The 23,332-nt window shown below is 44.1% G+C and overlaps 1 protein-coding gene across 1 annotated transcript in view; it reads right to left on the reverse strand.

Moving 5' to 3' along the window:
• Positions 1–393: 393 nt before the first annotated feature.
• The window catches only part of XPNPEP1 (X-prolyl aminopeptidase 1), a 31,007-nt gene continuing 8,068 nt past the window's right edge, over positions 394–23,332 (reverse strand). Inside the window, exons 4-21 of the mRNA XM_041415884.1 lie at positions 21,451–21,514; positions 19,653–19,757; positions 19,285–19,377; positions 18,252–18,395; positions 17,792–17,887; positions 15,497–15,578; positions 14,252–14,462; positions 11,484–11,573; positions 10,128–10,178; positions 8,956–9,014; positions 8,202–8,279; positions 7,623–7,694; positions 5,956–6,016; positions 5,037–5,106; positions 3,705–3,878; positions 2,786–2,862; positions 2,003–2,101; positions 394–948 (exon numbers count right to left, since the gene is read on the reverse strand). Coding sequence (XP_041271818.1) covers positions 820–948; positions 2,003–2,101; positions 2,786–2,862; positions 3,705–3,878; positions 5,037–5,106; positions 5,956–6,016; positions 7,623–7,694; positions 8,202–8,279; positions 8,956–9,014; positions 10,128–10,178; positions 11,484–11,573; positions 14,252–14,462; positions 15,497–15,578; positions 17,792–17,887; positions 18,252–18,395; positions 19,285–19,377; positions 19,653–19,757; positions 21,451–21,514 — 1,755 coding nt within the window. The 3' untranslated portion in view covers positions 394–819. The remainder of the gene's footprint in view (positions 949–2,002; positions 2,102–2,785; positions 2,863–3,704; positions 3,879–5,036; positions 5,107–5,955; positions 6,017–7,622; positions 7,695–8,201; positions 8,280–8,955; positions 9,015–10,127; positions 10,179–11,483; positions 11,574–14,251; positions 14,463–15,496; positions 15,579–17,791; positions 17,888–18,251; positions 18,396–19,284; positions 19,378–19,652; positions 19,758–21,450; positions 21,515–23,332) is intronic.

Below are 23,332 nucleotides of genomic sequence, written 5' to 3' on the forward strand. Positions count from 1 at the left end.
TTGTGGGCATATTTATTTATTTTAACTTACTAATTGCTTTGTGTCCAGGAAGAGCTGCAATTCCATGATACTGCCCACGCATCCTGCACTGCCATGGGCTATACAAGCACTCAGTAAGACATAACAATAGACAGAAGTACTGGCCTCGGCGCTCTGCACACACAAACCTCTGCCAAGTGTCTCCATATCCTTCCAGGACCTGTCACAAACCAGAACTGACTGCTCCTGCCAGCTCTCTCCATAACCTCTGCCCAGCGCCTGGCACCAGGCAGTCCTAAACATATTTGTTCCCTGTCTGAGTTAGATGCACACATAAGGGTGGAAAGACGAGGTTCCTGTCTTTCTTCAAGCTGCCAAACCCAACGCATCACTGACTGCAAGAGAAGACAGATGGAGCAAACAGCGGATTGGAATCTTTTATTCAGTAATCAGTCCTGCTGTGTGGATAACATCTTAGCAACTGGAACCCAAGTATGCAAAAATACTGAGTTTTCACAGTGAAAAACCAGACAGTATAAAATATTCCAGTATTGCCTCTTAGAACCATTATTGAAATAAGACCTCTGTTTCAAAGGCAACGTGTTTATTTATTGTTTGTTTTCTATGCTCAACCCCTCCCCCCAAAACACTTATTCAGACAGTAACCCTCCTCAGCCCCACATTACCCGCACATGCTGTGGGGCAAGAAACACTACACAAAATCCCTTCCTGATTTCCAAATGCTTATTGAAGGATGCCCTCCCAGTGGTGCCGAGCTGCAGGAAGACGCAGGCGATCGGAACAGGAGCTGTGCTGATGTTCCACACCCCAGTGCTGGTGCTACTGCCCTTGGGCCAGAGGCTCCGTCTCCCGGAGGAGCCACCGAAGAGCTTCGTGCCGGCCTTGCCTCTCCAGCTCTGCTCCCACAACTTCCCTGCACTTCTGATGGTACTCGTTCACCCAGTTACACTGGAGAAAGGGAGGGGCAGGACATTCAGCATGAACACAGAAGAGAGTTCGTGACCTTACAAGTTATGTACAGCCAAAAACATTTGTAGGCCCCTGTGCTCTTTGGGTCTGAGCTCTTAGGCTGGGCTGGAATCCTGTCCTGAAGAGACAGATCTCTGTTATGTGGAAGTGACTTGTAAATTTGATGAGGGTAGGAACTGAAGGAATTCATCCTGGGTTTTCAGAGGAGCCAAGGGTCAATTCAGCTGACAAGTAAAGTCTCTGCAAATCACTGCCTCCAGCAAGTCTGAATAGCTACCTTGGCACAGCTTAATAAATAGCTTTGCAAAACTGTAACTGGACAATGCACTCCTGAGGCACAAGCTGCCCTACTGATCTGAACAGGTAACCGTAGGGCAGATCTTTGTACCCTTCACATCCCTATTCAGCAAATGGAAATGCAAACCAGGGTTATCATTCCAAAAAGGAGGATGTGCTGAGGTAAAATAAGGAGTATAGTAGAAAAACAGGATGAAATATGCCATGGAGAAGGTAGTGAGAGACTTAAACAGAAAGCTTAAAGTATGAAGCTGTTTAGGAAATAAATGCTGCTGAGCAGGTACCAGAGAAGGCTGCTCAGAGTTCATGTGTACTGAGCAATGGGGTGTGCCTGAATGGGGCTGGTGACAAGCAGACGCAGACAATGCGATGGGACAGTCACCACTACAGTCCTTGAGGAGACAGCATGGTAAGGCAGACATCTGCCAAAAGCAAATCAAGGCAGGAGTAGGAAAAGAGACAGCAGCAGCAAGTATCATATTAAGGGAACTACCACAACAACATAATTGGTGGGATCCTCACTGTCTACATCATATAACGTAGATTGGAAGGATGTCTGAAAAGCTCGTTTAGTTCACCCCCTCACTTCAAAGTGGGTCAAGCTTAAAAATAAGTCAGAGTGCTCAGGATTGCTCTCTGGATCTATGAAATGGAACAATGGCCAGTCGTTCTAGCAAACAGAACAAAATAAGCTGGTTCTAGTGCAAAGAAGGCAATGCAAACCTGTTTTACTTACCTCCTTTTCTGTCAGCAAATTAACATCAATCATTTTCGTCTGGATTGGAACCAGGGTTAAGGGTTCAAAGGTCAGGCTGCCTCTGTTTTTGAAATTGTACTGCAGCAGAAAGACAGAGATTACACAGAGATTATATTTTAGAAACAGCTCCACCCTGATCACACTCCTTGGTTATGTCATCCCTACAGAATAACCAAGGCAACATTCAGATGAGAGGGTAGCAATTTACAGCAACATTTTTCTTACAGCTCAAGCAAAGAATCTCGATGTAAGCCTTAGTTACTTCTTTCAACAGTCCCTTTCTAAAGATGAAAATTGTACAGGACTTCAGCTTGATGACTATATGATCATTTTCAGTCTGACATTTCTAAAAGCATAACCCAGCCAGACTGGCAACTACAATGTCAAAATCTTCCCGTAGTTTTGTTTCTACTGCCACTGATGGATCCCTACCACAGAGGAAAATCCCAGCTTCAGATCAACCTACAGCAATGACTCCAAGGGGCTGAATAAAGTTGCTTCAACACACAGAGAAAAACAATTTAAAACAACTCTCACACACACTTTTCAACCCACGGAAACTCTGCAGAAGCAAAATTGCCTTCTGTGCTCCCATTCTCAAGGGAGATTTAGAACCAGTGCTCATCAATAAGGGGTTTTGGAGACCAGGAATCTTGAGTAGGATTTAACTGTCTGCAGCATGGCCCCACATCAAGTTCCAGTACTTTAAGTTTTATAGCCAGCAAGTCATGAAGAAAGGTGCATCTTGAGCAGGTCATTCACCTTGGTTTCGGCAGGGATGACGAGGACAACGTTTTCTATTCGGATCCCAAAGGACCCATCTTCATAATAGCCAGGCTCTGCAGAAACAGACAATGATTAACTAAGCCACATTGCTGCACTCTGCAAGTACTTATTCCCTATGGCCAAACTTCCCCTCTATGCCTTTAGCCCACTGAAGTCACTAAGAAATCTTGACATCAGGCAACCACAGAGGCAAATTTCTGACGCTACTAAATCTGCACAGAAGCCCCGAGCAAGGTGACAGCAGAAGGAACAAGACAGACAGCCCTCAAGCTTCAGAAACTCCTTGGAATTCAAGAGAGAGCACAGAATACTTGTGTTCAAATACCAGAAACTCTGAAAATATTAATGTCTTCATGAAAAGCAGGTGGGTAACCCCTTCCTCAAAATACTCTTTTAGAGACTGTTTCCCTGACTTCCTGAGAGGAAGCAGGCTTGCAGCCCTGAAGGAATGTAAGTCTCTCAGCAAACCCCAGCAGGCTGTTAATTTACTACTGGAAGAATAAGGCATGCATAGATTTAACAGCTGCCTCAAATAGCCCACAGAAAAGACAGGATTAGCTCCTGAAAGCTTGGTGTCCACTTTGTACTGCAGCCAGTTCTTCCAGAGTATGCCAGAGCCAGCTGGTCAGCAGACCTCTTCCCAGGACTGTGCTGTAGAGAGCAGGAAGCAGCCCTGCAGCACCCCACTGCAAAGGTGCTTCATGGAAGGTGAAAAGCTAATGTGAGGGTCTTTACCTAGAGAGCTTAAATGACAACTAAAACAGCAAGCTGAGGAGGCAGGCCCAGAGCTTTTGATCCAGCCTTTGCTTTACATCACTGTCACATTTATTCCCTCTGCATCTTGAAGAGTTTGGTCTCTCCCCAGTGACCTGAGAGAATCACCAGTGCTAAATACCATCAGAGACAATCATGCCAGCCTCCAAGGGCTCATCTGCAAAGGTTTTGTAGCTAATGCCACAAGGACCCTCGTGCACATTCAGGAAAGAGCCAACTCCATGTCCTGTCCCATGCAGGTAATCCAGGCCACAGTCCCACAAGGCAGAGCGGGCAAAGGAGTCTAGAAGGTGACCTGCAGACAGTCAAGGAGAAAGAATTCAATCAAGTCAGGCTCCCTCAGCAACACTGATAATCATGCTGAAGGTTCAAACCTGGAAAACATACAAAAAGGAAAACAAACAAACAAAACCTACCACCACCCCCTCAAAAAGGCTCATCACCCACAAGAAAGCAAGTCATTGGATGGCTAAAAGCTACAGGGTAGATTTGGCAATTCTGACATTCAATCCCCTTTTCAGCTAAAGAACCCCTCTCTCTTCCATTACATAGGTCTTCAAGAGATGGTTGTAACAGAAACATTGTACTGCTGCTTGTTCTACTGACGTTTTCAGGAAAGAATCTAATGGTTAAAAGTCCCACAGAGAATTCAGTACTGGTCTTAAAAGGAGCTGCACTTATTGAACTGAAAATAGGAGACCTGCCAATTGTATTTAGTGGACTAATCAGCCAGGCTTTTTTACCTGGAAGGCCATTCATTTCACACAGCTTCATCCAGGGGGCACAGAATTTCTGTTGCCTGCATGTCAACACCAAGCCCATGTAACCAAGTTCAGACACCCTTCAGTTTCAGTTTGGGTTTCTCATAGCACTGTGCATCTGCTTTTAACTTGCCTACCCAAGAATGCAAACTGAAGAAATTTCTAAAAAGAGCTGGTTTTGTATAAGGTGTGACAAAGGACAAAATAACTCTGTAACAAATTCACCAGAGGTGGATGATATGCCACAACTTTTCCTGCACAAACGAAAAACAGCTCCTTTGTGTGTCATATTCCCATGCATTTTCCCACTGATACGAGAGATTCCACAGTAATTGGAAGAGAATTAGCCAGTCCTTATGAAGCTGGAAAGTGACTTCTCACTTTGATAGGGCCATTAGTAAAGAATAAAGACAACCTCCAAGCACATGTGTTAGAGAGCCACTAACTGATGGAAGTCACTACCACCCTAGAGCCAGAGCACTTACAAAATCCTCCACGCTGCCTGCCTCAGAATTTGCAGCACTGGTCAATGCTCAGACAGAAGGCATCAGTAATCCAGAATCCAAAGTCTTGTAATGGAAACAGACAGTAATAACATCTGCCTGATCTGCCTAGACCTGTCAATCATAACGCTGTTCTCAGACCACTTAATGGTTCTTCAGAGGTCACAACACTCCAACTCACCAACCCACCTTTGGTTCCATTTGGGAAGATGGCAGCACTCACAGCTATATGTCCCTTCAGGACATAGGTGAAGCACTCCTGTCAAAGAAATGTGTGCCATAAGTAAAGAGGGAAAGGAAAAGCTTTGTATTCCCCAAGAAGTAAAAGAGAGGATGCATCCTGTAGCAACTGCAAAGGACATGGAAAAACGTGCTCATGCTCTTGTGTGGCTGGTAATGCCAAAGCAAACCATGAGCAGAAGGAGTTTACATCACTCTGAAGATCCCTCTCCAGAGAGACTATCACAAATTCAGACTGCAGGTTTAGCAGCAGCATTCACCTGACCTACATGACTGATTCTCTTTGTGGCTCTACTTTTACTTCCTGGGCATACCCTACAGCATATTTTTGTCACTAAGTGAACTGTAATAATGAAATTAGTTTTACTTAAGACTAATAAAAAGTTAAAGAAGCAATTTATAATAAACAAAATTACACTGCTAAATTTCAAACACAGACCTTTTCAGGTAAGTCTGAGACTGATTTTTTATATCATACACTAGGCACAATCTGACTGGAGCCTTGTATCAGACACTGAGCTTTGCACTAAATTAGAACCCCCTGTCTCCCTTATTGGACAAACCAGCAATGTTTATCCTCAATCTGCTGATTTTCTTATTTCTTAGAGGAAACGTTATTTTGCAGATGACAGCTGTGCATTTTAAGATAGAAAGGTGTCAATTCTCTAAAACAGTTGATGTTTTGGAAGTCTAAAGTATGACAGTCTCCTTTTCAGTCCTTATCCAAATGCTGCCACATACTGGTAAATAAATGGTAACTCCATAGAGAACTCCATATTGCTTTGACTGCATAGCAATAGAGCACATTACTAATTTAAGTATCTTTAATAAGGGTCAGATCACAAACCACACTGTGATCCCAACTTACCTTTTCATAGGCTGATGGTGTGCCAAAATGCATTGTCCTGGTCACATCTGTTGTACCATCTCTTCAGAAGCAAACAAAGATGCAGGAACCAAAAGGATGCGGGGAAAAGAAAGATCAAAGTGAGAATGCACAGGAAACCAGTCACACTGCAGCAAACCAACCAAGCTCATAAATGGATAAAGTCATCTGCTCTGGGCTACACAAGGCTGATGATGTAACTGCTCCTAATCCCAAAAATTCCTGAACACAATGCCCCAGATGTAGCAATAATGATTTACAATTCACACTGTTATCTTTCAATCACAAGCATCCCAAAGCTCTTCCCAAATTAGAATCTAAACTGCTTATAAAAACGATGCTAATTTCAGGTTTACCAACAGGTACCTGTCCATTGAGAACAGACCAAATTCAGCCAATTTGTATGGAAGACAATGCACTAACAGCTTTACAACACACACTTGTGCAAAAATGACAGCTACCAGCTCTGAAAAGGGAAGTGTAGGGGGGGGGGTAGTATACCTTTCATCTTCAGGATGTCTTGTCTACGATTTCTGCAAATCATCCTGCATTTGGATAGGGGTTAATCTAATACGTCAGAAACTGGATCTAAGTTCCTTCTGCAAATAGCATTTTGAGCCTGCTGTCAAAAACAGAGTGGCTCTTGAAACAACGAGTTCCCTTTGAAACATTCACTCCTGTCCCTGTGCTCTTCCCAGAGCACACAGGCCGTGGGCACAAAGAGCTCACGGTTTAACTTCTCAGCAGGGACAAGCAAAGCACCCCTGTCACAATGCTGTGGTAAGTGCCATTGATGTCCAGCTTACATTGTATCCAAAGGGCTGCTTTTCATAGTGGCACTAAGGAAATCGTTAATTAGGCCATCAGAGGAGAGGAAAAAAGATCTCCTTGTAAAAATCTTATCAAAGGATGTCTGTATGGTTCTTTTACAAAGCTCTTCCTGACTGACATAACAAAAAGGCATAGCTCTAAAGACAAAGCCCATCTCAAAGGAGCAGCCAGGCTTGTCCTGCATCTTCCTGAACAAGCCACTTCTCTTCTATTTACACTGGTTAAAAACATCACTCCTTTCATTTTCCATGGAGTCAAGAGTTCCACAGTAAAGGAACTGAGGCCACTGAATGGCACTGTCAAAACAGCATTGAGTGAGTTTTCAGGCATGATGCCTTCCCAAAAACCCAAGTGGCCACTAAGGTGAGGATCCCTGAGTCTCAGTCTCTCTGAAAAGGCAGAGAGACCACAGGGCAGTGCTGTCCTGCTTCTTTGCCCCACCTTGTCCTGAGCTCAACATCAGTCAAATCTGCCCACAAGGCAGATCCTAGCAGGGTAGGTGCCTCACCCAGCTGTGCAGGCTGCTGAGTAGGCAGCCTAAGGCTAAGCCAGGGCAGTCAGGCCTGCTCCCTGTTCCTGCAACTTAATACCAAAGCCACCAGCTAAAGCACAGCTCCCATCACACTGGGGATGGATGGGACTCAGATGGGAACTGTACTTTGACATCTTGTCCCTGACCCCAGCAAGGCTTGTCAGCAGCCCTGATCTGTCTACTCAAAACTCCAGACTGCCTTGCTTGCCAAGGCAAATGTGAGCTGACCCTGCAGAGGTCATGGGGAAAAGAACATATGGCAGTTCAGCACCATTTATCCACTCACTTGTACTGTGCTCCTGAGTCCAGGAGGTAGATCTCGTTCACTGACAGCGTTCTGTTGGTCTCAGGAACTGGCCTGTTCAGTTAAACACAAAGGGTTTTGTTCCACAGTTTTAAGGTCTCCAGCCCACATCTGCAGTCCAGAAACTATATTAACTACAAGCTTGGATGTGTTGGCTCTGATTTCTTGTGGCAGTGATGGAAATCCCACACATGCTGAGCCAGGGATCACACTGAGGAGAGGATTTGTATACAGCAAATGGCACTACAGTACAGAGCTTTGCTGCTTCCAACAAAACCCTCAACATCTGTTTCTGGATGTATATCAGAATAGTTGTGGCACTTCACACTCATCCTTCCCAGACTTCCAGCCCCAAAATAGCCCTTTTCTATGGCCTAAGCAGATCAGCATCATAATACATGCATGCTGCCAGCAGGGAAAGATCTTTACTTAGTAAGGAGTAAAGAAAGATAGCAAACAACATCTCCATGGAGTACTCTGTTGTGACTCCATGAGGAAATGAGACAGCTCATTCCAACTATGTTTGCTGAAGGCTGAAAGGAGAAGCTGTGTTTCTCTTACTTGTAGTGAATGATGGCTCCATTTGGACCTGTGCTTGATATGGTAGCAAAACTCAATTCAACGAAGTCTTTCTGCTGACTGAAAGAAAAGATTGTGATCACTACAGCACAAGTGAGAGGAGCACACCAAGCACCTAGGGCACCTGGAGTGCCCCATCCTCAATTTCACATCACCTCAGCCTTCCCCTTGGCTTTAAAAGACATCTGGACAAGCAAATTTGAGTAGAAAAATGTACAATTTGAAGCCCTCTTCTCCCAACCATGTGTTTTCCAGATCTACTCTTTCCTTAGAAGAAAATTCACAACCCAAATCACCTAGGAAGAGATCTGCTGAACAATTTCTACTTTGTTACTTATTTACTCAAAGGCATTTTAGAGGCCCTGCGGATGTACACATGGGAGTAACTCTCAAAATAAATGGTGCTCTTTCTCTATCAGAAGAGGAAGAAATCTGACTTTGAAATATACATTTCTCTGTGGCAAGGAAAGAACTGTCTTGTATTTAAGTGTCCTAACCTGCAGTGCTCCTCATTGCTATCTCAAAAGGAAAGTGGACAGGATCCAGTGGGCTGGGAGTTGTATTTCCCAAGAGACCCAATTCTTCCCAACTCTTTCAAGTTTTCAAATAAATCCATTAGTAAAGGTCCTCAGGTAAAATATATCTGCAAGTGAGATGCATTTCTAAAGAATAAAATAAAAACAATTGATAAAAAATGCCACCCAGAAAACCTCCTCAGAGCAGATTTACTTTTTACCTGCGGAACTCCTCTGCTTTGTCTGCAGCAACAATTTCTGTTACTGTTCCCTTTGGGACCTGGTGGACAAGGGCATGCATTGGATTAGTGCAAACAAGTTAAGAAAACCCTATATGCTTAAACACTGGGTCTTGTCTGTGCCTTATGAAACCCTGGAAGTGGCTTCTTTCCAGATTTTCTGTCCTCATTCCTCAGTAATGACAAACACAAACCCAGCAACATTGTGCAGGGCATTTGAGAAGAAGGAAGTGGAGACAGACACAGCAGGATTGCTGAACCCTGACTAGGGAGCAGTTAGTGCAGTACTGACTTCACTGAGATGTGCACAGGCAAAATCTCACAAGGCAACACCTCTTCACAGTCAGGTGACACTAAGGTTATATAGTTCTCTTTAACAGCCCATGCTGTTGGAAATTTTTTGCTTTTAAATCAGGAATGGAAGCAGTTGCAAAAAAAAAAAGTGTGTTAAAATTTACTTTAGGCATTTGATAGATTCAAACCTGTGACCCAACTTTCCCTGGACTGGAAAACGGGCAAAGCAGGGCAAGAGCTAGGTTTCATAACCCCTGAGGCTGTCTTCTTGAGGTACTCAGACATGTAAAGAGGCACCTTCTGCAAGTCATCAAGCCTTCTCCACAAATAAAGTAATACACTCTGACATGCAGTGGCATGGCTTAGTAAGTTGCTGTGTAACACTTGGCACTCTGCACATCCACTGAGTACTTCTAACTTAGTGAATACACAAATAATTTGTTTATATCCCATTTTCACTGCACCTCCCATTCATAAATGCCAGATTTGTTCATACTGGCAGACAATGCTGATTATCATGAGAATAATTCCAAAGTATTGTATGAAGCTGAATATTATTTCATGATTTACACTACCAAACCAGCACAAGACAGCATTAACACTACACTAAACCTGCTCAGGTAATTTTTCATTTGTTTGAGCTTTGGTCTGTAAAAAACGAATGGGAGAATGTTTTCAAAAAAATTAATTCAGCCTTGAATAAAAGCATGTCTGAAATCCTCACAAAAAAACCACCAGATAAACCCCCAACTGTTTCCCCACTTTTAGTAAAGATACTATAAAGACTAACAAAAAGTTTATGCCAATGAAGAATTTTACACAGCAACAGAACCTCCAAGTTAAAAAAAGTTATACAATACCTCTTTTTCCAGCCAGTTAAAGAGCTCACACAGGGCAACAGCATCTTTAATCTATGTTAAAATAGGCACAAGAAAAGGCAATTGAGAAGGAGAAAGATTTATCAAGCCATAAACAGGTTTTGATGCAAAAGAATTCAACCTGTAAGTTTCAGAAACACAAACTAAGAGATGATTCAAGAGGTATTTTCAGGTTTTGCACCCTGTAATTAATACAAACACTGGAAATTTATCTGGAGAGTTAAATGACTGTTAATAATTACTGCTGGGACATATCTTACTGTGTGAAGTCTAGCTTTACCCCACACATCACTTTCAAGGCTATTTTGCTTTAGCAGCCAGGATCTTGCATCTCAGATCATAGAAGGCAACCACACGACACTTCTGGTGATGTGACAGGGGAACGTGTCCTTTGGGCACTCAGCCACCACACAGTCTCTGTCACACAGCTTCTGGCTCTTTTGCCTTACAACCGACCCACATTTTTCTTTTTTTTTTTTCCTACGTGCTTGCAGCATGTAGGGGCAAGAAGCAGGAGATGTGTACAAGAACAAGGCACAGTTGTCCTCAGGTAGCAGGTGACAAAGTGCCTCTTCTCAGTACAACTATTTTTACTTCACCTTAATTAATAGGGAGAGAAAAGCACTGAAATAGAAAGTACTGGTTCCTGAGAAGATGCAGAAAATATGGGACAAGCCCAGAACTGCCAGCCCTGCTTCAACTGGCCCATTTCTCTTGTTGTGAAAACTGCTGCTTGAAAACTAACAGATAAACAAGAGGATAAACAAGAGAAAAGTTCAGCTCCACCATGAACCTGTTTCACAGGCAGATTCCTTGCTTGAAAATATGAAGCTTCCTGGGAAATCAGCTCCATTTCCAGGTCATGATGACAAGACTAAGAGAGTGCTTTGAGGACACTGGCTGCTTCTGAACATCTTGGCCTGCGCTTTGCGCCATGTGTCGAAGAATTTCTGTGTGTTATTTAGGCTGTGTTTATTCAAGTGATAACAATTTGAAGACTCCACTGACAAAGACAACAGAACTAGCAAAGGGGAAACAACATCCCTTTAAGGGCCCACACTGCAAACAACATTTCTCAAGTCTGCACAGTCTTCCCACAGAGTAAGGCTGTTTCCTCACACTATTGCAAATGTTGTTCTTCAAGGGAATGCAAAACAAGCAAAAAACCTGCTTCAACAGCAGTAGATGTCTGACAGAAGACCTTTTTTATCCTGCCATCCAAATTCTTATTTGCTTTTTATCCAAAACATTAAAACTGAAAGGAAAATGTTATTTCTTTCCCTAAAAGTAAAGCAAACCTGTTGCCATGTGCAAGGAGACACTCAAGGCTTCACTTACATGTGCTCTTCTCATGCCTTCTGTCTCCACTGCGTTCTTCACAGCTTTTGCAATGCAGATGGGGGTATATGGGGTGAGGTATCGGTAAGCCTGCAGCAGAAGGACAGGGATTACTTGTGGATTAGTCAGACTACATAATCCTGCAGATTTAATAACTCAGCCTGGCCACAATTTGTACTTTGGCAGCCTCTCTCAACCTTCAGCACTGTGAGATGCTGGTTGCCAACAGTCAGCTAAGTGCACTGGGGAACAGAGAGGAGAAACAGTCCCTGACTGAAGGAAGGACAGCCATAGGGAAATCCAAAGAACTAAACAACAGCTTGTCATGAAGCAGGGTGAAGACCTGGATATCCTAAATACCCTATATCTATATCAATGTCTGAGCCATAGATTCCTGTTGCTGATGGACACTTAAGGCCCAGAGGCCAATGAGAAACACTAATCCCTGATGCTATGGTAGAACTTAGGCCGTGGAAACAACTTAAAAGCTACCTTGATTTGTTACCTGACAGTCATCCTCAAGTATCAGGGAGCAAAGGGTACCTCTCCCAGGTACCAAGCACTGAGCACCACCACTGTTAATGATCAGCAGCTCTGACAAACACATCAAGAACTGAGGAAACATGAAAGGCCTTTGCAAAGCTCAGCTTTACATGCTGCCAGTTCTGAAAGAAGCTTACATTTGTGGTTTGAGACAAAGCTTTCCTGTGCTTGGATGGGGTGACCCTGCATTAACAACTAGTAACTGATCCCCTATTACTGCACACTTCCTCAAACACCAGCTGTCCTTAGATTAGCAGGAATGCTTGGCTGGTTTTAGCACATCTTCAGAAATCCACCAGCTGAGATGACTTGCCCAAACCTCATCATACCTGGCATCAGAAGAAGAACCAAGTATTTTGCCCAGTTCTCTGCTCTCAATATATATATGAGGAGGTGGGATGAGCACCTACAGAAGCACAGCCCAAGCAACATGTTGTTTCCTACCTTAAATGCATCAGCATACAAATATATATCACTCAAATTCAAGGAAAGGCCCAGTAGATCCTCTGCAAAGACTAAATTCACATAAATCCTACAGGCTTACAATTTCCAAATACTTAAAAACAGCAGAACAACTACACTACATAATGCAGAAACTAAATTACAGAAGAAGTCACAAGGAAGTCAGACAAGTCCTTTTATCAGTCAGGATAAATAGTCAGATTCTTAGTTTGGCTTGCCCTTTACAGATACTGGTAAGTACTATTAATCTTCTGTGAAAAGTATATTTACATGCAGCTGTAAACAAATCTGTAAAGGGTTTGCAGATCTGTGTTTAATAATGGAATGGATTTTTGCCAGTGTCAATATTTGGCTCTGATGGAGACAGACAGTAGATGGACTTTCAGCACTGGTGTTCTTCACACCAGCTGAGCAACTGGCCTGGAGTGCTTTGAAGTGGTGGAGAGCCAGGGAGGAACTAGAAAAACTCTGGCTCTTTCAGTGACTCTCTAAGTGGCTTTTAATCAAGACATTTCAGTCTTCCTTGCCTGCTTTCTAGAGCTCCTTGAAACAGGGACTCACCCCAACACACACAGAGGGCACGCAGCACTGTAATGACTCAGTATCAGCCAAAACTTCCAGTGCTCATAGGGCAAATAACGTCACTCCAACTCATTATATTCCTTTCTCTAGGTCAGACCTTCTGTCCTTCATATGGATAATCTACATAAATCAACTACAGCAGCTTACCCAAACTGGGGATAGACCATTGGCTGCAACTACAAAGGGCTTTCTACTCTGAAGTCAAAAGAACAACAACTTATCCTGAATGCTCCATAAACACTATGCTGTCAGTATTCTGTATTAGGAGGCCTAGGAATAGATTGATGGTGTCTGAAGATTTAACCCTGGACAGGGACAAAACCAGTATATTTACTCACAGTATCTGTTAGTTACTAAACATCACTGCAAACTGGATGGTATTCCAGAGAATGTGATCTCTAGCTAACAAGAGATGTACAAAAGATGCATGGAAACCAGTTTATTTGTCCACAGTTGCTGTGTCCTTCCCCAGGTATCTTTCATGGCTATTAGAATATTAGGTGGACAGTGGGAGTCCCAGACAGCAAGTTCAAAAGGATAGCAAGATATAGCATGTATGGCTGTGCAGAAATTATTCTGATGCTACAACTGTCCCTCGGCAGAAGTGCATGGACAACCAGCGCCTGCAGGTTATCTGTGTCCTCACAAGATTCCCTGCTACAACAACTGTCATCTTCTCCCTCCTGCCTTCAGTAAAGGACATCACATATTGCCTGATATCCTCAAGCCACTGAACTAAATAAGGGCAACCACCCTCAGACACTCAAATCAAGCCAAATGCACTCTCCTAGAAGTCCTGCTCAACTTTCCTGCTTCAGTTTCTGCAAGTTTACAGTTCTTGCTGATTGTCCACATGAGATTGATGCTGCATCCGTGGGCAGAATGACCTGAGTTCACCCTGCTGCCTCTTCCCTCCCCTCTCTCACTGTACTTGTTTTATCTTAAGCTGACAATTCTTTGGATAAATCGGCTTAGCGAGTTGGAAGGGCAGCTCCAGCAGGAGCAACCCCAGGATTATCAACCCCTCGATACCTCAGCATGGCTGGATCCCTTCTGCACAAGCTCCAGCCTGCACTGGGCTTTGCAGAGGGGAAACTGAGGCCAGCTGCCCTCATTAACACCCTTCCTAACCACAATGAGCAGAAAAGGGAAAAGCATTTTCCCCTGCTAGGGACACTGACCTTGGGAATGGCCTCAGTCAGAGCATAGCTGGCTTTGTCACTGAGCCACACTTTCTCCTTGGGTGAGAGGCCTGCACCAACAGCCTGCAGCTCCGACAGGATAGATCCATAGGGCATCACCTGGATCTTAAACTCAGGCTCCAGGGTGGAGTCAAGCTGTAAGTGCTCTCTCACAGCTGGGTCCATCATCCTGTCACCATCAATGAAGAGCCTGAGAAACAAATTGGAGAGATCAAATAGGTGAAATCACATCTAACAGTGGCTGGAGTAAAGAAGGACAGGAAAAACCATTCTGGCAACATTTCAGAGAGAAAGGAAATCATGAATTATGCACTCTACTTTGTCCTATGTCATTTTAACCACCAGCTTTCACGCAGTTCAAATCCCAACTCGAAATTAAGATGTGCCACCTCAATGAGAGGAAAGAACTGATACCATTTCTATTTGTATGACACAGTCAAAATGGCTACACCCCATCACTGTGCTTGAAACAGGAAAGCAACAGAGGCAAGTAACAGCCACTCTCTAACTTTTAAGGGCACCATCTGGAAAGAGAAAAGCTACTGTAGTTCTAAGTATCACATTGCTCTCACGTTCACTGAGTTGAAAAGTTCAGCTCAACCTTCACACAGTCTGTACTCACTCACCCAGCCAGGTTTTACCTCCATGGATCTAGGCAGCAGCTTACAGGTGCCTCCAAAGGAACCATGCTTGCTGAGGCTCAGTGTTTGGGGCAGTCACAGGAAAGAAGCCTTCTGTTATAAGCCAGCCCTGAAACTTTCCTGCATTGTCCCTGCAGTTTTGAAGTGACTCAGCAAATAGATTTTTCCCTAAAGTTTGTAATATCCAGGCCAGCCACATTTCACTCAGAGCTCCAAATGCCCTACACGTTATCTCAGGGTGACAGACAGAGGACTCTGCCATCGTGCCCAAGGTCACCCAGCAAGCCAGCCAAGGTGCTGAGGAGTGCAGCAGAGCTCTTGGCTGCCTCTCCAGCTCTGATCAGGGGAGGAGAGTAACTAATGATGGAGATAAAGATCTCAGAAAGGACACTAAAGTACCCAAGCATAGGTGTTTTTGAAAAGACAAATACTTTGTTAGAACAGCTCTCCCCCAGAAAAATGCAGCTCAGAAAGGACACTAAAGTACCCAAGTATAGGTGTTTTGAAAGGACAAATACTTTGTTAGAACAGCTCTCCCCCAGAAAAATGCATCTTGGGGAACAGAGGAAGGGAATTCAAGCACCTGATTGTGTTCATTCCTATGACGGCGTATGCAAAAAACACAGGATTGTACTCGACATCAGAGCCTCGAAGGTTGAAAAGCCCTGAAAAATAAGAACACCAAGAATCACAGTCCTGGTTTCATCTTCTGCAACATTAGAGAAAGCCAAAAATAATCTCACAAAGACACAGACAAGCAATGAGACATCACGGGTGCAGGCTGTGAGTCCAGCTCCCACCCAGCCTTCCCACAGCCTGCTTCATTCCTGGCAATCCTAAATTTATGCCAGGAGATGGCACCAGAACCACAGTATGAACACTGCCGGGTGTTCAAACTGGTGTTTAACTTCTAAAGGAGGGCTGGCTTGGAAAAAAGCACAGGCAAGGAAGACAAGGACACAAAAGGTAGGGCCTGCCCCGTTCTGGTCTGCGCAATGCAATAAAAGCTTACTTTGTAACAGCTAGAAAACTTCAAGGTTACAAACTATCATTTCATTCCAATCCTTTTGACATTTGAGGGAAGAGGAAGACACAATAGGCAAGAAAGACTACAATACCCCAAAAAGGCCTCTCATTTTGGCCCCTCCAATATCTCAGATTCAGACTGTACAGTCTTAGCTGCTTTTCACAAAGATTTTATCCCACACAACTCCAGACAAAGTCAAGAGGGGAAGTAGATGTCCAGCATCTCTAAAATCCTGATTTTAGGGTCAAATAAAAACTCCAGGGTATCCAATTAGCTGAAATGAGTTACTCAAGCCAATAAGGCCAGCCAGCAGGACAGCTGGGAAAAGAACCAACATGTCCTAAATTACAACCCAGCACTGTATTCATCGAACTGTGCAAATTCTGCCATGAAAGTAAAAATAGAGCTTAATTCTCTACAGGGAAGCAGTAGGTCACTTGAATGCAGGAAAGAGCCACAAAGAACTTTTTACTGCATGGGTACAAACTTCCTCACTCAGCCAACTCCCAATGCAGTAAGAAGGCAATAATCTCCTTTGTGGCTCTTTTTCTGTCCCCAGAAACTTGTCTGGAGTTTAATACAGTGAACTGAATTAGATAAAATTAAAACAACTTCTCCCCTTCCCCCTTTAGGATAAGAAATCAACCAGGCACCCGAAAATGAGCTGCTCTCGTGACCTTCTCTGGTTCATCTTAACACTCTTGATTCATAACCAAGCTTCACTTTGCTGGAGACATTTAATCTGAAACCACCTCAGGGCAGCAATTTATCATTAATTTAATTGGAGATGCGCCTGAAAAGGTGAGACATACAATCTCTGCTCATGCAGGCCTCCCCAGGGAGGAGTCGTATTCACCACTCTCAGAAGTACTTCTTTCACAAAAAAAGCTCTTTGCTCAGTGTCCCAGATCCAGAATAGCCCATGGACCTCATCAAGTTGGCTTCACCCAGTGCCAGGGACATTGTGCTGGCAGTGCTGGTGTGAGGAAAACAGCACCCCCATTTCTACCTTTCCAGATCAGACACGGGGCACGGGATGAGCAGCACTCACACCCTGCCAGTGTTACATTCCCCCTATAGCAGAATGTGCACTGATTTCTGAAAAAAGGACACACAGTACTAGGAACAGCAGTCCTGGGGAAATCACTGCTGTTTCTGGCCATTCTGCCTTCCTACACACTGGGCTGGGAGCCAGGGTGTAGAGACCCAGCCATCCTGGGGCCCCAAACACAGAGGGGACTCTAGTGAGACCCTGGGTTGAAATGACTGGAAAAACAAGTTGAGCCCTGACATACTTGTTTTAACCAAAGCATTGGCTGAACACTGGAGAGGTAGAGACTGACTTAAGAAGTTGTGACAATTAGGAAGATTACTGTGAATGTGGTGTACCCCACCCTTGCTTTATGTATACAAAGCCACATGTTGCACTGCTTTGTTTATAGCCCAGACTCCACAGCACAAAACAGTCTCCATTTTTCCAATGGGTGAGGCAGCATCAGGATATTTTACAGCCAGAAAATCTCACAGGTCTTTTTCTTTCCATCACGCTGCCTCAGGCTTTGTATGCGACCGTCTCCCTTTGCATAGGCTGTTTTATCAAAGGTGGTGATTTGCTGCATTTCCTGGGCCAGAACTGTACTCAGGAACTGCACCGGTGTAACAAGGCATTGTGCAGAAATACAGGCTTGCTGTTTGTGACCTGTTACTACCACTGCACTTGATAAGAAGTTAATTGATGTCTAACAAACATGCTTTCATAAGGGCCTCTCACCCTGGCACGGTCTTCCTTTCCAAGGCAGGAAGAACATTTATTTTGTAGAAAGAACTGAGAAAGGAGATGCAAAGACTTACAGGCTACTTCATCCAAGGCTGTTACCACAAACCACATGACTTTCCTCTCAGCCATTTTTGAACGGAGGGCTACAATTTTGTCTCTCCAGCTGACCCCTGCAAAACACAACAGGAAAAGCTGCAGTCCCTAACTGTGCTGGGGATGATGATGTAAACACAGACCAACACATCATGCTTGTGCTCCTCACTCCTTTCTAATAACTGATATGAACTATCTCAAATGAGCTGCCTTCTAGATGCCATGGATTTGTTTTGAAATCATGCAACTTCTAGAAAATGGTTATTTGAAGTTTTGAGGACAAAAGGGTCATTAGCTAAGGTTTGATCACCTTCTTCACCTATTCACAGTGACCACATTGTGCGGCAGCACTGTTTTACTCTCTCCTTTGTAAGAGAGGAGCAAAAGGGGGATTTAGGGCAATAGGAACAACCCATGTCTATTGGGAGTTCAGCTCCTCACCTGTGTAACTCAGATCAAGTGTGATGAGAGGCTTGCAGGGGCGTTGAGGACAATCTGTCCAGATTGTATCAATCAGGTTTTCTTTGACAGGCACAAGGTCATGGCCAGCACTTCTCAAGACTTTGGACATTCTCTTCCACTGGTCTGCCAAAGGGAAGAAAGTCAAGAGTGGGGGATTTAAGGAACACACATATGATCAACAACAGCTCTGTTCATAAAGGTCAAACTCAAAAATCAGAGTCTTCTCCTTTCCTTCTTCCCATTCCCTTAAGAAAGGCCACAAAATCTACTGCAGTTACAGTTCCACAAACACACCACAGTAGCCAATGGCAGGTACAGAACCTCACAGTCCTGAAGCATCATGCTTGAGCTGAAGAACTGCTCCAGCTGGGAGACAAATCTCTGGAAGAAGCCATAGCAGAAGCTGCCCTAAGGGTGTCCTCTCCCCCAGTGCAGAACCATGCTAGATCTAAGCTAGATGAGAGTCATTTCCACACAGCCACAAGACAGGTCCTTAATCCATCTGAACAAATAAATATCTCCCCCTTGCCTCCAGAGACCTTTGCATTGTGCCTCATTTTTGGAAGCATGAATAGATGGCTACTCTGATATAAATGATGCCTCTCCCTGTGCTTCCTACAGGGAAAGTTGCAGAGATCCCAAGAGCACCAAGCAGGAGTAACAGCTTGAATTGTGCCTGGGTGTTCTTGCTCACATGCAGACCAAGGCTTTGTACTGAAGTGCCCATGACAAGCCAAAGCACAGACAAAAAGAGGTGATCAGAATTCTGCTTCTCAGGTAAAGTCACTGCAAGCCTAGAAAGCAGTTCTGATCCCTTGTGCTTTGGAGTCAACGTGCTGCTGTGTAACTCTTGTGATATATGGCTAAACCAAAATCCAACCTGTTTTGCATAACAGTTTAACCACCACTACATCTGAAACATGGTTAGCTGTACACCACCACACAACAGCTCAGCTAGAGAAGCAAGGAAGAAAAATCCAGTTGCCCTACCCAGTTATAAAGTAAAACCAACCTGCTGGAATAATGAAAGGGTCTACTCCCACCTTTGAGCCTTCTGGGAGGACACTCACTAGCCAATCCTCCTGAGTTGGTGTATCTTTCAGACCTTCAAGGATTAAAAAAAAAAAAAGTTCAAAGAAGCAGTCACATTGAAACATTCCCACACTATGCAAAAAGTCCAAGCTAATGCATTAGATATGTCTACTAATGAATGTCTAGACCCACAGGCAAGGGCTGTCACAGGACACTAAAGCAGAAGCTGTGTATCCAATATGTCCCAAAGTCCCTGAATGATGGGATATCCCTACAGCTCAGGCTGTCCTTGTGGGAAGTGACTGTTCTCTGTGGATCAGTAGAGCAGTATCCCATGCTCCTGCATACCCATTTTCATGAGTGTCCAGTTGCTATCCATTTGATGTGCAGCTTGCAGGAAGTAGCGTCCATCAGTCCACATGGCTGCGTGCTGCTCGGTGACTATGGCAGTACCTAGGCAGGGAGGCAGAAAGGGGATTCAGGGTAGGCAGCCACCATGCAGAGACACAGACAGCAGGGACAGTGCTTGAAATTCACCCTAATTCCCTAAAAGGCACCTCTGATCACTGTCCAAAAGTTATTCCTGTTTCAGTGGAGGTATTCACTGTTTCCCCTGCCCTTTGACCTTCCAAATCCTATTGGAGACAGTATGCACAAGGATGTACCTTAATGAATTGCCTCAGATGAACTCAAGCAAATCTCAGCCAGCCAGTGGAACTGGATAAGTGGGGCTTTCCAAACCTTCTGTAACAGAGACTGTGGTCTAACTTGGCTGCTGTCACAGTAACATATACTGTACATCCCTGAATTCCATCCCAGCCTCTTTTGGGGAGGAAGCCTGGGCTCTGGCCACCCACAAAACACAGCTGATACCAGGCCTGCAGATGAGGGTATCACCCCCAGCTGTCAGCTGCACCCCTTTCCCAAATGTTACAGCTTTAGCAGAGATGGCTGAACAGGAAACATGAACATAAACTTCTGTTGGTTTCTTTGTCTGTGGCATTCCACTGACTCCAGATGGAGGGATGCAAACAGACAGCTGAGGGGCAGTGACATCCCAGCAAGGCACTCAAGCTGCCTTGCCCTTGACAATACAAAACAAAACAAACCATGGCACAAACTGAAACTGAATCCAAGTCTTTGGAGTCTGCATCTTGACAATACTCCCTGTCATAAAAAACTGATTCTCAGATTAGCAGAGCAGAGTTTTCAATTATTAACTCATTGTCTTCTACCAAATTCCCCCAACACAAACCCCATTTTAAGTTGCTTCAGCCTGAAAAGATGATGCAAGAAACACAAGGTGAGCCCCTGTGTGAAACCTCACTGACTGGCTGTGCATTAGGCTGGAAACAGACCTTCCAAGTACATAACAAGGGCACAAATTAGAAAGGAAGGTTATGAGGAGGCTGTGCAGAAGGAGCAGAATTAATACAGGATTCATGTTAGCCACTAACAGCAGCCCACAGCCCTGGATTTATCACCTTCCAAATGAGGTTCCAGAGCTCATAGGAACTGATGAATAGACCCTCAAACATAGGTACCAGTATTTATTAAAATTATATACAATTAGAGGGGAAAACAACTTCAGCAGACTAAAGTCCAACGACCACAGAACAGAGTAATTTGCACAGCTTAGGGTACAGCTAGGGTAAAAACTAGGTCTCTTGAAACACAGACCTATCCTACAGCCAAGAAAACATCCTGTCTCGGCAAGATAAGCAAACTTTTCCACAGTGTTCAGTTTCCAAATGCAGAGTTTCTGGCCCTGGCTCTGTTCAAACAGAAAGGCCAGCTAAAGCCCATCCACTATTCACCCAGCCCAAACGGGCGACGTAAAAATCTGTTCATACTGGCTGCACATCAAAAGAAATGACCACAGGTTACAGGCACCACATTAAACAGTTAACAGGATTTTACTTTGAGAGGTTCATTTAGGGGTCAAACATTTAGTGAAAACTTGTTATTCCGCTGATATTACATAATTCCAGCGGGTAGCCAAGACATAATTCTGCAGATGCTGAAATGGGAATAAAACAGTCCAAACAAGCTGGATAGATTTTCTTTTCCATCCTGCCTCTATGCCATGAAAGGAACTATTTCTTTAGAGGAAAATTATGCAAGAACCCAAGTTCTGGAAAAGTACCTGCAGAGCCATCAAATCCAGAGATGAACGCCCTTCTGCAATCACAGGGTGCAATGTACTCACTCTAGAAAACAAAAGAGGCAGCAATTATTTATAGCAGCAGGGAAAAAAAACAATCAGCTGATGACAAATACTTTGATAAGCTTTTTCTCCTAAAGGACACCACAGAGAGAACAAAATGAGTTAAAAATTCCTGGGCTCTACTCCACTGTGATTATACTGTATTTATGTTCAACTGGTGGGTTTTTTTAAGCTGCAGCACTTTTCTCCCACAAACATCTGTAAACACTGAAGTGCTTCAGAGTTTGCAGACGTCTATTTCACACTCAGTCTCCCCTTTGGGCAACAAACAAATCATGCCTTTGAAGCTGCAACGTGAAGGGAAGGGAAACCAGAAGCACCCCTTGATCTTGGGGTAATCAGCACATAAAATCTGTAAAATTCACTATCTCCATTGAAGTCCCCTCACTGGCATTTACAATAATTCCTTTAAGACTTTTTTTTCCTGCAATAGTGACATTGAAAGAAAATCATTAAGGTGGTAATACTGTAAAAAAATTTAATGCTTGGGACTTTTCATAAATAGATACTGATCCTTTCACATCTTCCTTGCCTACTCAAAATCAGACTACAGCCAAAACCACAAGGGCATGGTTTGATGGATGAGAGGGAATAAGAGGCTATTAGTCTATCTTCATCCTAAATCTGTTACAATCTGTGTTTCTGGACACATATTTTCAGAATGTTATAGAAGAGCCAGAGAATGCACAGACACCTGATATTAACAGGAACTGCCAAAATTAAAAGAACAACTGAACCTTCACATGGCCCACATGACTTTTTTATGGGATTCCATTCTGGCAAGTTTGTAGGTCAGAACTGCTGAGTAGGCCTGTTAATGAACTAGTGCAAATCAGCAAATCAGCTTAATCCAGGCTGACAGCATTGACGTTTGAGCTGCAAAACCCCTGGATTTGTACCTTACAAATGGTCTGAAAACCAGGTCTGTTTCTCTGCTCCCAGCTGTGCTGGGGCAAAAGAAACATCTTAGGAACTGAGCTAAGAAATCACAGCCCAATTCTCAGGTGATTTTAGTCCCTACTGTGATAGAATCACCTGATTGTTGAAATATACTCCCTTCAAACCTGTTACTCTTCACTGTACTAAGGAAGACAGAGGGTTCAAAGCACAGGAGTGAGCGAGCAGCACAAATCACAGGAGTGAGTGAGCAGCACAAATCACAGCACCGGGGACCAACTATTTATTTCTGCTCCAAATCACACCATCATCAAACCTCTTTCACAACAGCCATGTCTCGCTCCTCCTGGGAGAAGCCAACCAACCATCCACCACTAACATTCTGAAACTGAACCTTGGGACAGCAAATCTCATGGCCCAAAAGAGGATCCTGTTGAGTGGCTTTTGCTCCCAATTGCCAGGGAAGATTGCTGGTGTATACTCCAAAGAAATCCTCCATTTTATCCAAACACTAGTAAAAGTTGGCAGAAAGGAGGGGGGTATGGAGGCCATGCAGGCCCTCCTCTGACTCAGTTAGTTTCCTGTGCTTTTTCTTGTCTAGCCCCACAGGGCTGTGACATGTTCAGCATGTCACATGTCCCCTTTGGGGAGAAGGGAAGTCAGGATAGTCACCTTGGGAAAGGATGCCTGCCCTCGGCACAGCTCCAGCTGATGGGGTGGATCCCTCAGCCCCACACAGCACATGATCACCACTGAGCCCCTTTAAAACAATGGCAAAAGCATCAGCAGACAGAGTGGACAAAGCTGTCGAGGGAACAGAATCAAGTGTCTGTTTCCCCACTGCCTGCATCAGAGCAGCAGGACAGAACATGAAGGCAGAGTGATGCCAGACCTGAGGATTCCT

Source organism: Onychostruthus taczanowskii, unplaced genomic scaffold, assembly GCF_017590055.1.
Source record: "Onychostruthus taczanowskii isolate IOZ18803 unplaced genomic scaffold, ASM1759005v1 scaffold5, whole genome shotgun sequence".
Taxonomy (NCBI): Eukaryota; Metazoa; Chordata; class Aves; order Passeriformes; family Passeridae; genus Onychostruthus; species Onychostruthus taczanowskii.